The 17,292-nt window shown below is 39.6% G+C and overlaps 1 protein-coding gene across 3 annotated transcripts in view; it reads left to right on the top strand.

Annotated features, from left to right (window-relative positions):
- eml3 (EMAP like 3) overlaps positions 1-17,292 on the top strand; it is a 59,602-nt gene that overhangs the window by 32,524 nt on the left and 9,786 nt on the right. For all 3 annotated transcript variants that reach the window (XM_051428532.1, XM_051428534.1, XM_051428533.1), the window contains 12 exons: positions 752-862; positions 1,133-1,161; positions 6,359-6,394; positions 6,996-7,116; positions 7,489-7,638; positions 10,743-10,812; positions 11,008-11,118; positions 11,498-11,593; positions 15,037-15,171; positions 15,576-15,714; positions 16,298-16,449; positions 16,557-16,682. In XM_051428532.1, coding sequence (XP_051284492.1) covers positions 752-862; positions 1,133-1,161; positions 6,359-6,394; positions 6,996-7,116; positions 7,489-7,638; positions 10,743-10,812; positions 11,008-11,118; positions 11,498-11,593; positions 15,037-15,171; positions 15,576-15,714; positions 16,298-16,449; positions 16,557-16,682 — 1,276 coding nt within the window. The remainder of the gene's footprint in view (positions 1-751; positions 863-1,132; positions 1,162-6,358; positions 6,395-6,995; positions 7,117-7,488; positions 7,639-10,742; positions 10,813-11,007; positions 11,119-11,497; positions 11,594-15,036; positions 15,172-15,575; positions 15,715-16,297; positions 16,450-16,556; positions 16,683-17,292) is intronic.

Raw genomic sequence — 17,292 nt, 5'->3', positions numbered from 1 at the left:
TTACCCTGAGTAGTACATGAGACAGATAATCTGTGAAAAAATCAGGTTCCTCTGACTCCTCCTAGTGCTTCTAATGGTATTTGCAAGAATCCACTTCACAAACTGAGATTTCAACTTACTCACAAAGTTAATGTTAATTAGCTAGCTAGCTAAAGCTGAGCAAAATTGACGGTTGGAAATTGACAGCTAGAAATACGAAGACCAAGAGAACTATTGTCTTAAAAATATGATAAATCTACCACTGTCAACACCACTAAACTTCCAACTTGTAATTAAATATTGTAATTAAGTAGTGGGGTATTTAAGTCGTAGAACAAAACGTGAAAATTAACAATTTTTAAACTTTAGCTTTTGTTAACAGGGATCTAACCAAAACCCTATTTAAAAAAAAAATTGACTTTAGGGTGAGGGAACTGGAGGGGCTAACTCATTTCTGGGTTGTAGGACTCATTCCTGCAGTACTCTATAGTAGAAAACCTAAACAAAAAAATGAGACCTATGTTGTATTTAACCAGATTCATCCTTTGGGGAGGTTGGAAATTAAGTCAATAAATTGTTTCACACATTGCTAGACAAACAAGCATGTTTCTGTGTGTACATGCACGCACTCACAATGGTAGTTGGTGGATATTTTGCACGCAGAAATATTGGTGTCACTGTCATCTGTTTGGGATTAAGTGTCTCTACGTGCACACACAGTGAGTGTTTACGCCCAGGAGCTGAGTCTGATTTCCATCCTTTGGTGTTCCAGGGTTCGTAGGAACAGCGAGAAACTGGGGAACCCGGAGAAGCAGAGGAAACGTCTGGACAAGAAGGCGGCGTCCTCGGCCAACCTCCTCACCCGCTCCCCCAGCCTGGAGAAGTGAGCCACACTGCCATCACTCACAGCTGTCACCACACAGTCACACAGCTCACTTTTTCCTATGGCTGCTGCAGGCTTGCATATCTCATCAAAGAGACACTTGCTGGAACACTGATGGCCCCTATGAATAATAATAAAATTCCATTCCCATGAAAAGCTTGCGGTAACACTGTATGTGACTCTGAAGTGAGGGACTGATGGATATAAGCTAATGACTTTTTTGAATGGTGTCATGTATCTGTCTCACACAGTTGTTTTCTGTCTCCACAGTCGGGCTAAGGAGCTGATTGCCAGTGCAGGTGATGTATCTTTTAACTTTTTTGTCTTTAAGCCTGAAACTGAGATTGACATCACTGTGTTTATCCAAAGGGCCAGGAAATGTAATTGGCCATTTACATTAGGTATTTGACATACAGCAGTTAAAAGCCCAGGGGGGCATATTACAGATACTTCCTATCTTAAGTCTGAAGTTAAGATAGGGTTTTCCCCAATTTTGTATTACAAAAGCAACCCTAGCCCTAATTAACTTTCTCTTAGTTCATCCTGTCTTATCTGGAGTTAGGAAATACTCAATCTAACTTTGCTTATCATCATCTTATGTCTGTTACCTAGCAACCAACACTACTTTTCTCATCTCGCTGAGCATCTTTGTAACCGTTGCTTTTTCCCATTAAAACATACTGAAACATACATTGACGGATACAAAATAAGCAAAAACAACAGGCACATAACAGATCAGTTACAGGTAACCTCTGTAGAATCTGTAGATAGCTAATTTACATCAATCATTTTTTAGCTAGTGTTTTGCTAACATTAGCTACTCTTAAGATGTTACCATTTTAACAATCTCAATATGTGGTTATCTTTTCAACATAGACAAGCCTTGTACATAGCATGTACAGGAAAGGAAAAAAGTTGACAGAGGTTCCAAAAGGGGCGAGACTAAGGAAGTGTCCCCTATTATCCCAGTTATTCGATTGCATGTTAGCATCATATCCTGGTTTCAGCAACCTGGATAAGCCTTCATCCTGTCCTGTTATGCTGTAGCCACAAGCTAAACTGGGTTCATCTGAAGCTGTTGAGGTAACTCAGTACAAACACAACAGAGATTACCCAGATATGGAGGGGACAAAGACACAACTGTATTGAATGATCAGAAACCTAGGTACTGTCAGAGTTACGTAAACAAAGAGCGACCAAACAATTTTTTTTTTACCTTTTAATGTAACTGTCATATCTCGGAAAGGGTTAGACATACCATAACTATTATAATATTTGTGTTGGCATAGGCTCCTGTTGGCAGATACTTTTTTGGCAGTTTGTCCTTAGAAAGCTACCTGCCAGACACTATCTATAGCCAGACATCATTGAACTATACAGTATATTTGCCCGAAAACAGGGAACTTTGATCGACAGGTGACCTTTTAATCTGGAGTGCAATGCAAAAACAGCACAGCAAGGAATACTTTTCCCAATGAATGCTGTCTGTAGTGTAACAGAAGGATAATCCTTAGAGGAACAAATAGACACGCTTATGGTTTTAGAAAGGCTATGAATGATCATTATCACATGTTGGGGACTTTTCACTTGTCTTCAACCTCCCTGACTTGAGAGTTGAATTTCTATACGTGCGCCCAGGCAGCTTCTCACTGGTTCACACATGTAGTCATTCGTGCAAAAATGAGTGCATTTCCAAACCAACCACATTTGTGGTTAGCGTAGCTTTAATGAGTGTTGGCCTTCAGTCTGGTTATAGTAAGCCCTGTTTTTAGGCCTCATTTCTACAGTGTTGGAGGACACTCTCTCTCTCTTCTGTTTGTGAAAGTAAAGCAAAAGAAGAATTCTACTTGTAAGAGCTAGTGGAAAACTTTGACTTGACAATCACTGTGGCTTAACTCTTAATATGATCAGTTGTCAGCTAATTGGAGTTTTTTTTTGGTTGGAAGGTTTTATTTAAGCATTTAAATAATAGTGTAATTGCAGCCAAAATAGCCTTGGCTACAATCAGAACTCTCAGTTTATTTGCAGGTGCTGTAATCTGGTTCCAGACTTGTGAATCGCTGCTCACATCTCCAATTTGTTCAGCGACTCAAATAGTTCTGATGTTGTTTAGCCTGGCATTGCCTAGTTTTGCGATACCAGACAATCGGAGATCTCAGCGCTTACCAATTGTGTTTTTAAATGCAAAGTAGTTGCTTAAACGGCGGCAAGATGGCCACTTAACAAACATAGACCCGTCCAGGCTTTTTAGGACACTGAAAATGGATGTCTCAAGCAATGTTATATGGTACAAGCACACGACCTCCGTGTGTCACTTTCCTAAAGACTTTGGATTGGTTTTGCATTGCAGGTTTTTTAAAACTCATTAAGGCCCTTTTTACTATTTAACTATTGTAATTGGATGTATCACAATGCAAAACGACATGTAGAATAAGTTTGGTTCCCAAGGAAAACCTGCTATTTTTTGGTTCCAGCTGAGAACCAACTTTTCAGGTTCCAAACCAATTTATTTTTGGTCGAATGCTCAGAATTCTTCAAACCTAGGTGCTTGAACCTTAACAGAGGCCCATCATTTTTCCACCCAGTTTTAGCAACAAAAACTGGGAGAAGATCCTCAGTCTCTATTGAGTGAAGCTTTAAGAGACTGACTTAGACTAGTGAGTCTAGGCATCAACAAGCATTATCAACGAGCATTATCAAAGGGCTTAGACCATGCTTCTGGATACAACTGGATAGACCTACAACCAGTCAAAGCCACGAAAGGTCTGTTGTAGCATAATTGTTAAATTAAACGTACCAAATTTGATCGAAAGTACGGCGAACACATCTTTCTTATCAACAAAAGCTTGTGCTTTCTAGAGAAAATATATAGTCCAATGTGTTTAATACTGGCATGATGTTTGTCTGAATGTTTCCCACTTCTCAGGTTAGTTGTTGTTCTCATTGTCACTGAGCCAATTCTAATTACCTCTTGGCATTGTAGCTCTTATAAGGCCAAACATGGATGAGATTGACACAGCTGTAAAGGATGTTGCAACTCACCACTCGCATTTTATTTGATTGACGTTCCATGTTGAAATAGCAGTATACTAGAATAGAATAATACATTTTATTTGTAAAGCACTTTTCATAAAAGAATCTCAAAGTGCTACAGAAACCAAGAAACAAAATAGAACTTCTTCTAGAAATAGAAGTATAAGACAGTACTTGTTACCGATTGGCTAGGGCAAAACAGTGATGTTGCTGCTTGTTCCAAATTCTGAATTACTTGTTTGTGCAACAGGCAGTGCCTTGTATTGTTATTTTCATTAGCATAACATGGAGAAAACTAGCAAACTGTGCTGAACGAATAATTGTGACACCAAACTACCATCTAAAATCAGTATCAAAAATCCCACTTTGGTCGGGTTCTAGTTCGGGAACTTAGGACCTTGGGAATGTAGATTCTCTCCCACCTTGTAAGTGTTGATAGGAAATTTCAAAGTCCTCCCCAGGGAAACCCGCTTAGATAACTCTACATAAAACTGCTTTACTTCATTTTGACGTCAAACTGAAAGCCACTAGGTCATTGAGAGGTATGTTACTTCTTAACATACCCTTTGAACCACCATACATATCACTCAACAGGGCATTTCCCCCTCCCTTTTAGAGTTCTTTTATGCAAGTTCTTGTGAAGCCAAACACTGCAGGGCCAGTTCGGGCCGTGGGCGCTGCCTGGAATCACATCCAATGTGGTTAGCCGAGCTGCCACACCACTCCAACTCCCCTGACGGAATGATGGATGGCCAGCTTTGCAGAGAATTATGCCAAAGAAAAAAAATGTCAAGTCTTCCCCTGCTCTCTTTCGCTTTGCCTCTCATTCTCTCTGGGTGTCTTTACAACTGATTGATTGAGTTATAGCTGTGCTTAGCATAATCCTTTTAGATTCAAATTTAGGGGGACATAGGACAAATGTCTCTGGAGATTTAACTGTTTTGAAAAATTGTTTTGGTCCTGACCCAAATGTGTCCGCAGCACTGAATATCAAAAACTCTTCCTTAAAGAGTTATTTATTCATTGATCAAAAAGTTGATTTAGATCATAATTTTTGGTATTTTATCTATGCAAAATCTGGCGCTTGTCTTTTAAGGCTGCAGTTGGTCATTTTTATCAAAATTACCTTTTGTCATATTTATTAATCTTTTACTATGTCTGGATCCTAGCCATGCTGTCTGTATTGGAAATATCCTGACAGTAGCACATAAGACAGATAACTATTCTGGCTCCTCCTAGTGCCAATGGCATTTGCAAGAATCCACCGGGCCCGAATTAAAGAAGCGCAAAAGATTGTTGATTGATTGTGGAGTCTCCTTCCCAGTGTTGATAATTGACATCCTGGGAATGAGTTTCCAGTTTTCCAGTCATGGAAAAACACCTAGAAATTGAAATTGCCCCTCACTCAGATCTTCTACTTTAACCTGGGTGCATATTTGGTTTGAAACTTGACTGTTGCTAGGATAAACTGCGTGGATAAAAAGGATTTACCAGACACAAGACTTGCGGTGCTGCGTCTATTTTTTCCGGAGCTGTAAGCGGAATTCTCATATTTACATGCATACAGCGTTAATGATCTAATGTACATTTGTTGTTGTGGTTGATAAACACACGCATAGTTAATTGTATGTGCAATTCACACTTTGACTCTCTACGTCTTGTTTTAATAGGCTAATAGGTAAGAAGATACATTTTGTGTAAAATAAAATAAATTCCACTTGATTTGAACTGTTACCTGTGGGCTAAGGTTACATTTAGAGAAAAAACTGCAGTAAACTGTCATCACTTTGCCTCAGACTGCAGCTCTGCTCCCCTGAGACCACAGTGGAAGAATTGGCTGTAGTGAAACGCTGACCACCTACCTTTAATGAACCTGAGACACTACAGGATATTATATATTATATGACCGTTTGTGAACAAGTGCTGTCCTGTATTGTTAAGAAAACCTCCTGGGAAAAAAAAGTTATGGAAAAGGATTTCTTTAAAGCAGTGTGAATGAGTTTTGTTCTTGTCCCGCTCAGCTTGGATTTATTTCTTCCTGTTTCCTGGCTCTCCCATGACTTTTGTTGCTGCTAGAATGTCTTGCTAATTCTTCTCCAGGTGTCTCTCTGGCCTTTTACCAGTAACCAGCATTTAATGGTCAGACAGACAGTTGGTTAAAGACCCTGAGCCTCGGCAGTTTTCTGCTTGCCTTCACCTCCACTCTCATAAAAGAACAGAACAGTTGCCAGCACAAAAGAACAGGCCAGGTTCGAAGTCCCAAAAAGAAATGGAAAAGGAAGATATAACCCAGCTTGAAATTCAAAGCTCATAGATCTAGCCTGTATAAATGGGGAATAGATCCTTTGGGATTCCTAAAGTCAAAGTTAGGTCAGCTATGGCTGGAATCAGCTGTGACTTAAAGCTCAGAAGGCCCTTGGTGTTTATTTGTCTGGCTAACCCCATGCTTTGATTCTCACACAGGATCCCCCGGGTCCAGAAGAGGAACCTACAGCCAAGGTAGACCCGCTATAATGTCACGTTGTATCTTTAGCTCTTTTCGTGCTGGGAAGGTCAACAGGGCAAGCTGTACTTTTCCAGCTATGTCCCATTCACTGTTGCACCAGTCACACAGAGTTTTCTGCTGTTACTAGGCTGTAATTAGCAGGATTTATAGATGGGTTGTATATTAAATAAATAGATAAATTATCTCTTTTGCATTATTTTACCTGCTATGTCCCTAGATTAACTCCAGCCCTTACTACCAGTTGAAATACCTTTAAAGGGCCAATACAACCCATGAAATGCAGTTTTCCAGTTGCTAAAAAATGGTTACAGCTCCTATCTTGTTACTAAAAATGCATTGAACCCATGGCCACTTCAGCAAAGACTCAGCCTTGGTACATGGGGCACCAGCTCTACCAGGTGAGCTACCAGGGCACCCCAATGGTTCATCATATTGGAAGTATTAGTATATAAAAAAAGGGCAGTGTTGGTAAATAAACAACATGGTCACTATTTGAAAATTACAATGTACAGCTAATGGTAGTAAGTAGAAGTTGGAACAAGATATATTAAGGAAAAATAAACCATAAAACACTCTGCTGTGTTTGTCTTCTAGGACAGTCAATCAAAATGTTCATCCGAGGCCGGCCGATAACCATGTACATCCCATCTAACATCCAGAACTATGAAGACCTGAAGATGGAGCCACCCTCTGAGAGACTGGAGCTGGACTGGGTGTATCCTTCCAGAAAGCCACAGCAGCCTCTTGTTCATATTTATGAGGGTTATGTTACATTCAGACAGGGCTGATTTCACTGTGTAGTCATTTCCTGGATCCTAGCCATGCTGTCTGTATTGGAAAGTATCTCTCTAATATTCTAGTGTCTGTGAGAGCAACATCAGCTGTGAAGTTGTGCGTGCCATAAGTTTGGAGGGACAAACTAAAATAATGTCATTATTTGTTCACTTCTATGTCAGCAAGAAAAATCATACAAACTCAAATATCAAATGTCAATTTAGTCAGTAATGAAACATTTTCATTGTTGGGTGAACGGATTCTTTATGGACCGATCGTTAACATGAATGTCACCTTGACCCCATCATGCCAGTTATGGTTACCGGGGACGGGACTGCCGGGCCAACCTGTACTTCCTTCCGACGGGCGAGGCAGTGTACTTTATCGCCTGTGTTGTTGTGCTTTACCACATCAACAAACGCACACAACGCCACTATCGCAAACACACAGACTGTGTCCGCTGGTGAGTGAAAGATCATTTTTATCAAATGCATCCATAGATATGATAAGATGATTAAACTCAATCGATCAACATTCTGATTCTGGGAAACACACTTATGTACCGCTTCTGAGAAAAAGGTAAGAAAAGCTGACTGGAGGTGTTTAGCCTAGCATAATCTAAGACTTTAAACAGGAAACAGCGAACCTTGCTCTGTTAAAAGTGAATAAAAACATCTCTGAAGCTCACCTGCTGGATTTAGCAATCTGCATTATAGTCGGAGAAGCTGCACAGAAACAGTGGTTGGATGGATACATTAATGTTTTCAAAGAAAAAGTTCCACCGGGCCTCAACAAAAACAACCAATCAGAGCAAAGAAAGATAGTTTATGGTTGAGTCTCATTCCCAGGTCATCAAATACCAAACTTTGTGAACCCAAAGCGTTTTATATCTTTCTTGACTCTGATTGGTTGTTTTTGTTCAGGCCTGGTGGATTCTTGTTATAACCCTCCAAAATCTTTTTAAATGCACTAAAATCCATTTAAACCATTACAGCTCATTCGAGCCTGTTAAAACAAGGCCCCTTTACCCCTTTAAGAGCTATTAACATGCTGGCAACCAACAGGCCAAGGACAAATAAAGAGAGTTATTTTCTGCTTCACCTAAAACTGAACCCAGGTCTTCATATGGCTGCTGGAGGCGGGTGCTGTATTTACTGTGTGTGCTAGAGATTTGGCAGAGTGCATGTTACCACATGCCTCCTAAACCACTTTAACCACACAACTGTACAAAATGCTACTCAGCTCAAAGGATACGTGTCATTTGATGTCTCTTTTGACAGCTAAGATAAAAAAGGAAGCAGGTTCACATGAGGTTTCAGAGGCAGGGGACTTTCCTAATGCTTCATGTCTGGTTTCATCCACTGTGCTCTGTCTCAACTGAGTCCTAATACCATTTACACAGCCTCCAGTGGAATATCTGGAAATTCAGTTCCTGTTCTCTCAACAAATGACTCTGAATCCCAATTAGTCCATGAAACCATGAATATTATCAGCCTGAACAAATAATGAGACTCATTTTGGGAGTTAGCTGATCGTCAAGACACCATACTCGATAAATCCAATTATATAGTTTTTAAACTGATACAAAAACACAATCAAATTTGAAAGACTCAGTATGCTCGGAAAATATGTTTTTTCTTTTGGGGCCCAGAAGCATGGGGAACATAGTTGGATACAGTTTCTGGCTGGGACACCTCGCCAGTACCACGGTTTTGGCCTATGGGAAGATAGATATGTGCCTTTTTGATAAATAGAAAAATAAAAGCAATGGGGCTTTATGTAAGAGATACATTGCTCCCATTGATGTATGGAGGCCAAATTTGTATATATTTCTTAAATAATGGTTAGTTATTTGGTTTCCAAATGGCTAATCCTATTATATTAATGCTGCAGTATACAGGAAATGTCTTTAGTTTTAGTTTTTGTCAATTTGGTCAAATTTGTCAACAAGCATGAGGAGGTGTGCATCTGTTTATACATTATTATGCCTAAGCTGACAAATACCCCTCATATTATAATAGAAAAAGCCTAAAACTAATACTGAAACTAATAAAAACTAATAAAAACAAAACTGAAACGAGCAAACCTGCTCTGGAAACTAACTGAAACTGGACTGTATTGTAAACAAAACTTAAAATAAAAATTAAAACAAATGAAAAGTAACTATAATAACTCTGTCACTGACAGCAATCAATGTTTTTATAATAACAATGGATCAGATAACTAAGTGTAATGTAAAGGTCATCGCTCATTATAACAAATCAACCTCAGCCATAGCGCTTTTCGGGCCACAACTTTACTGTTGTAGTTCAGACTCACAGCTCTGATTGGCCTGCTGTTTTCAGTGGAAACCCCACCATACACTACCTGTTCAGAAGCAAAAGGCAGACAGAGTCTAGCTGGTGAACACAATGGAGCATTTAGCAGCTAAAGAGCCAGTTATTTCTTTCAGGAGCTGGTAGAGACCAAAAACTAAGCTAAAAGAGAGTGAATATTTGACTAATATTCTAAACATACGAACACAAACATGATTCGGAATGCAAATGTTGCTCTGTTTTCTAACATGTTAAGTTGGTTGGTTGGGTTCACAGCTCTACTGCAGTGGCCTAAGAAAGCTGTGAATATAATATTTGAAGTTATAATATGTAACATTTCTGTATTTAATGTGTATAAACCCTAGCTCTATGTTCTATATGTAGTTGAGATGTGTACAGACATTATCCCAAATGTTTCCAACAATGTCATTTTATTCAGGTAACGCTGTGTTTCACCGGTCGCCTGTCACTGGCGTCATATCCCCTTTGTGCCTGCATCAGCGTTGTGGTTGTCTGCCAGAAGCTGTCATACATTGACTGTTTATCCAGTCTGAAGCCACATTGTTACCATCCACTGTTTAGATCTTGGTGCTTTTTAACTCTAGATTTGAACCAGATGAAGGATTTTAGTCATCGGACGTCTGGATCTTAAGTTATCAGAGAAACACGCTGAGCTAACGTTAGCAGCAGCTCGGCTCGCAGCCCCTCCGGGACGACCTTTGTCTGTCCGACAGCACAGGAGAAACAGTGATTTTACTGGCTTTAATCAGCGGGTCTGTTTGTTTTGGAGAGGAGGGAACCTCTGTGGATAATTGGGCTCCCAGCAGAAACCTCCTGAACCATGAACACTGAAGGAATCCTAACCAGGAGAGACTGCATAGTGGTAGAAATTACATCTTGTACAACCTTATTTTCATTTGATTTGAAAATGGTTCTAATTCCTAATCAACTGAACTGGATGTGAACATCCTCAAATTAAAAGCAGGGAGTCAGCACTTAAACCACCTAGTCATTGTTTTGTTTCAAATCCAGTGTGCTGGAGTACAGAGCCAACACAACCAAACCTTTCCTCACTGTCCAAATACATTACACTTTATTCCACAACTGAATGCACTTGTCATTTTTCCATAGTGGATACAATTCCAACATGGACATTTCGCCACTGGCCAATGTATTTGAGTAGATGTTTGTCCAAGAGCTATGTTCAACCCCTTCTTGTTATTTAGTTGAATTGTTTTTGCTCTTCTCGCAGTCTTACCCTCCATCCTGACAAGGTGCGAGTGGCATCTGGCCAGACAGCAGGGGTGGATAAAGATGGCAAGGTGACTACTACTGCGATACCAGTCTGATGCACTTTGATCCTCTAATGTTTTTTCAGTATTTTGCTCCATTTTAATTCTGATGCATATAGCCAGTCACTAAAAGATATTAAAAAGTTGTTGAACCTGAAATAGCAGGTTTTTGTACACAGCTATCGGTTGTGGTAAATGTAAGTGAATTTTGTGTGTGTGTACTAGCCCCTGCAGCCTTGTGTTCATATCTGGGACTCCACTACCCTGGTCACTCTGCAACAGATTGGCCTGGGAACTTTCCAGAGGGGAGTGGGATCCGTTGCATTTTCCTTTGCGGTGAGTTGATTGCAGTTTAACAAACTGTATGTTTTCGAATCGTTATTTACAAATGATTAACCCCAACAATTGATTTACCTGAACTGCAGCAAGAACCAGGTCTTTATTTGAAACAGGCTGATATTGCCGTCAATGAGACTAAACACTTCCTGTATGGGTGTTTTACAACAAAACTTTCCTTTCCTGGTAGGCTTTTATTGTGAAGAATTTGCAGGAATGGTTCAGTTTAATTGATTGTAAGTCAACATAGAAGAAAAAGTAGAAGCAACTGGAAATGTTTAGTGAATGACAGCAGTATTTCTCTAACGAATTAGATGTAATGTATATTATACAGAATTTTTCTGTTTGTTTGACCAGCCCTAATTTGTTGATGTCGCAGGATTCTGGAGCATTCCTATGTGTCATCGATGATTCTAATGAACACATGCTGTCAGTGTGGGACTGCAACAAGGGGACCAAGTATGCAGAGGTCAAGGTAACGAACAGTTAAAGTTAATATCAGGTGTAAATGAACCTAACAGACTTAGTAATAAAGAAATTTCAACCCTTTACAATGATGAGGCTACTTACTATCACCGACTCTTATTCAAAGCAGAAATACTCTTGACATTCTTCATATTGTGTATTATAAAGTTGCATTCATCTTAGCTGACATAACAAGATTCTGAAGCTTTATATTTATTAATTCATGAATCACTTTTTATTGCCAATGAGTGAACGTGTCGTAACGTAACTTAAAGGGACATTGTGTAGTGTAAAGTATTTTATTTGCTAAAATCAATGTCTTCATTCATAAATGTGTCCTCATTGGTGTAAAATTACCTCTGCCAATGATCTGACTTATCCTCGTAAGCGAAGAATTTCTTAAGTGTATATACATTGGACGGGCAAGTCCATGGAGGCTTCCATGTCGTTCCGCCATTTTGAAAAACTACAATCGCCGCGAGGGACAAACAGCACTAGCCTACCTGTCTAGCTAACAACGCGTTTTCGTTCAGAGCCAGCGTCACGTGACTGAAACCAGCTATAACGGAGAAGGAGATCAGTGAGAGGCGCTTGTCACTGCACTTTAGTTAATAATGGAGGATCATACTTATGCCGAGCCACAGGACATGGGAAATAGGCAAAAGGGCCCTGAAAGAGCTAATGAAGGAGAAAGACTTTGAAAGGGACGCTGAAGTTGCCTGCTTTCTCCTCGACAGGTAGGCTTCTTGGTACATAACGGCTACCGTAGTTGCAATACGCATTTGAAAACGCGAGGCTCTAGAGAGCACTATTCGTTTGAATGCAACATACAATATCACCGCTAGATGGGAGAAATTCCTACACAATGTCCCTTTAAAAAATGAGACCTTCCCCAACTTTCTCCGTTGCCTGTGAACAGATTTTCATGCATTTCTACGTATGGATCCAGGTTGGTTTTTCCATGAAAATCCAAAGTGTGTGACGTTTACACTAACTCCCAGTACCTACTTTCTCACTTTCCTCACAGTGTCAACAGTATGCAACATTAGCTAACATTAACTTATAAATAGAGTGTCCTAATGTCTGTGACCAGTCCAACACAAAGTCCAGTGTTTTACATTGGTGCAAAGCTTGTAAAATATATTTTGATATTGTGGTTTTATCTGTCTCCTAGCGCCATCCATATCTGGCTGGCCGGCCAGCGCCAGTTGTTATTCAGCGTGTCTGGGTTGCAACATAACCTTGGCTTGCTTACTTGCTAATGTTCTCACTAGCAAAATACAATCTGAGTGGATATGTTAGTTGGCTAATGTTAGCTCGCCAAATGACTTCACCAGTTAACATCATCTACTATTATACTACCTTATGTATTAGGACAAACAGTGTTGAGTTTAGCCCGCAATAAATGATGTAACGGTACAAAGCTAATGATTGCTTTCTGCTAGCCAAGAGCAATGTGAGGCAGGGGCATTCAGCTAGCCTAAGCTAAGCTAGGGTTGTCCGGCTGACTGTCTTGGTTGTGCAGTGTGTATCTGGCGTTAGTTGCTTGGTGGTGTTGGCTGATTGGGTGATTTGTAAACGGCAAGCTAGTCAGTAGCATGGAGTCAATGGTCCAGATAAAATATAGATATTGCAGATAGTAATGTTATTCTAAATATGATCATTTATTTTACAGCATCTAGTACAGTGTATGTCACTTTGTCCAGGATGATGCTTGTTCGCGCCTACGGACTGTGTACGGAGTGCATGCTGACTGCAGTTCACTTAAGGGCCACTATTAACACCAGTTTTCTGAAAGTTACATATAGAACCTTTAAAGGACCAGTGTTTAGGATTTAGTGGCAACTAGCAGTACAGTTGCAGATGGTAAATATTATATTCCATTTCTGGCAATAGATCCTCCTAAATGTTACACACTGGACCTTTAAGAAAGGATAATGTATAGTGGCCAAACATTTAGCTAGCAGTTTCCCCCTACTTTCAGTCTCACACAAAGATATTAAACTGGTATTGTATGTCTCATCTGAGAATGAACAACAAAGCACCCTTTTCTCCCTAAATGTTGGACGGTTTAACAGGTTTTATTACAGTTCTGACTGGTTAAGGGTGACATGTTTTCACAATTTGAGAAGGGTTTATGTTATCTGACATTTACAAAATGATCAGTCACTAGGGCTTCGTAACCCACACTGAAATAATGCAATCTATCAACTGAAGTTAAAGCATGAGAATGAGCCAGGCTGCAGCAGCTCCAGATGCCCAGTGTGGCTGCATGCTCAATGTGTTGATGCTTTTTATAAAGGAGGTCTGTTTGGAGAGATTAAGGGGGGGAAAGATGGCGGTGTCTCTGCTCTGCTTTTATGGGCTCTTATCCCAAAATGCCTCAACTTCCCTGAGAGCAATTTCAGCACGGCTGTCATGGCAACAGTGTAAATATTTTATACAGTGAATTTGTCCGTGTGTGTATGTGTGTGTTCTCTAATGCAGCAGTGGGAATGCATAGGTGGGTGTTTGAACTTGTATATCATCTTAAGTCAAGAATTTAATGGGCTTGTGCAAGAACTTGTGTTTAGTGTAACGTAGCGTCCAGCGTACACGGTTCAGTGTAGACAGGCCAACACTGCCCCACACTGTATAAACATACGAGTTCATCCAACAGGAACAAGATAATTATACCCCCCTTCCCTCTCCACAGCAGTGGAATAGTCCATATGCCACTTTACAGCACCGCCATGAATGGGGCTTTTTGTGTAGAAATGATGCTTCTGTACTTTCTGTACATACTGTACACATGGTCACTGAAGACCTGCCACTGGGACTGTGTTTGGTTGTCTGTGCATGGTGGCAAAAAAAACTCTCAAGAAAAAAATCCTTCAAAGTTCTCCTTTGGGTTCTTGCACAAATTTGACTTGCAGCTTAATAGCTACCAATCTTGATTTATGTTTTTTTTTTTTATCACTTCTGGGTAGTGGAGCAAGCTGAAAACACATCTGATACATTATCACACTATCACGTTTTTCCGACTAACATGTTTCACTTTGTTGTTTGGTCCTGAACAGGTAGTTCCCACTGAGCTTATCGGAACTGCAGGGTTGTATGATAATTCTTTGTGGGTTCATTAAATCAAGTGACCTCTTTCACATTACACATAGTCATTTGATCCATTGTTTCTATATAAATATAGATTTGTGCAGCTATAGTAATATAGGAATGACACTCAACAATCAGCTCTGATTGGTTGTTTTCATTCACGTCTGGTGGATTGTTGCAAATACCATTAGGGGCACTACGAGGAGCCAGACAAACCTGATTGTTTCACAGATTATCTGTCTCATGTACTGCTGTCAGGATATAGTGAAAGTGTCAGCAAATATAACAAAGTAATTTTTATACTGCAGCTTTAAGATTGTAATTGTGCTAAAGATGTGTTTGTGTGTGTCACTGTGTTTTCAGAGTACCAACGAGGCTGTGTTCACTGTGGAGTTTAACCCCAGCGACAGCACCAACATCATCACCTGTGGGAAATCCCACGTCTACTTCTGGACGCTCAGCACGGGACAGTTCACCAAGAAACAAGGCATCTTTGGAGTAAGACACACTTAATGTCAGTTTATCCTGACTGCAAAAACAGTATGTTGCCAATTGTCTGCTTCCTTTAATTGACTTCAGTTCCTGTATTGTCTGTGTACGAGTAAGTAATACAAAGTGAAGTTTGCAACTTCCTCAGTTTGAGGCCAAAGAGGGAAGTAAGATGTATAAACAAAGAAGTGAAAATTGAGACCATATTGATTCAGAAGAGTCTAAACGAGAAATTAACAATCTGGACTAATCTGAGGTGTAAATCTGATTTGAAGTGGACTCACTAACGTAGATTTGAAATATGTTATTATCACTAGTAAAGCAAATATTTATTTTTAAACCTATACTAACAATGGGTCAAGTTATTATTCTTAAAACAATCTCCTGTTTTTATTTTTGTTTTGTTTCTTCAGAAATACAAGAAGCCCAAATTCATCCAGTGCTTTGTGTTCAGTCTGACTGGAGATGTTCTGACTGGAGACTCTGAAGGAAACATCCTGACCTGGGGGAAATCAGCTGCAGATGTAAAAACACTGGGAAAAGGAGCCAAGGGTAGATCAATATATCAAATCCAATGTCAATAAGAAGCTTATCGAGGTTAAATATCTTGTCAGTTTGAATAACAAAACTAGATAAAACTCGAAGGTGACAAATTGATCTTATAATTCTAGAATAAAATGTGATTAAAATATTGATAATATATACAAAAATATGTTATATAAACTATGTAAAAAACTAGAATATGGAAGTGCATTTTTAATTCATTTCTGAAATTTGTTTGAATTTATTTAAATTCTTTTGATGTACAATATAGTTTTAAAATTTTTCCAGTCATATTTTATTTATATTTTTTTGTTCAATTGCTTGTCTGCCAATCCGCCACATTTGAAGAAGACTTAATCTCAGCTGAAGAAAAATATGATATTGGCCTAGAAGAAGTTAGAAAATAAACAATTCAAATTTCAAGAATTAATATGATTTAGTTACATTGTCATTAATTGGTTCATACTTAAATTTTCTGTTTAAATCTTTTTGCTTTTCATTTACAGTTTTCTGTATTTAAAATGCCAAAAATGTTGGCCCTCATCTACCTCCATACTCTCTGATAAACCAACTTTTCTTCCATATCCTACAGAGACCTTCCAGATCATGCGACAGACCAGGGCCCATGAGGGCAGCGTGTTCACCCTGTGCACCCTTCAGGGTGGCGCCCTGCTCAGCGGGGGAGGGAAAGACCGTAAGATCATCCGCTGGAGCGCCGATCTGGCACCTGAAAGAGAGTGTGAGGTGAACCACAGCTGTATGTGTGTGCAATGCTGTTGGTGGAGGGCTCTGTGAAGTTGCATTTAAATAAGAGGGAGAGACCCCGTTGATTAATGTGAATGTTTGTCAAGATTCCAGAAAAATATGGCGCAGTCCGTACCATTGCAGATGTGGATGGAGAGGAACTATTAGTTGGTACAACCCGTAATGCCATCCTCAGAGGAACATTCTCAGATGGATTTGTGGCCATAGTGCAGGTATGTAGTTGTGCATTGTCAAGTGTTTGGATGCTTGTTACCTGTAGCAATTTTGTGTGTATTTTACTAATATTAAAGGAATGGTGATAACAACCTGAAACTATTTTTGTAATATAAGTGAGAATTTCCAGACGAGCTTCCATGTTGGTCCAGTTTGAAATCCCTAAGCAGCATCATTCATCCAATCAGGTGCAGCAAGAAAGTGTTTGGTCGTATATATATATATATAGTATATATATACACTACCAGTCAAAAGTTTGGACACACCTTCTCATTTAATGGTTTTTCTTTATTTTCATGACTATAAACATTGTAGATTCTCACTGAAGGCATCAAAACTATGAACGAACACATGGAATTAGGTAGTAAACAAAAAAGTGTGAAATAACTCTAAATATGTTTCATATTTTAGATTCCTCAAAGTAGCCACAGCGCAGCAAACCCTTGGCCTTCTCTCAATGAGCTTCAGTCACCTGAAATGGTTTTCACTTCACAGGTGTGCCTTGTCAGGGTTCATTTGTGGAATTTCTTAATGGGGTTGGGACCATCAGTTGTGTTGTGCAGAAGTCAGGTTGATACACAGCTGACAGCCCTATTTGACAACTGTTAG

The sequence above is a fragment of the Dicentrarchus labrax genome, unplaced genomic scaffold (genome assembly GCF_905237075.1).
Source record: "Dicentrarchus labrax unplaced genomic scaffold, dlabrax2021, whole genome shotgun sequence".
Taxonomy (NCBI): Eukaryota; Metazoa; Chordata; class Actinopteri; family Moronidae; genus Dicentrarchus; species Dicentrarchus labrax.
Note: the sequence above shows the minus strand (reverse complement) of the source record. Positions and strands in the feature narration are given on the sequence as shown.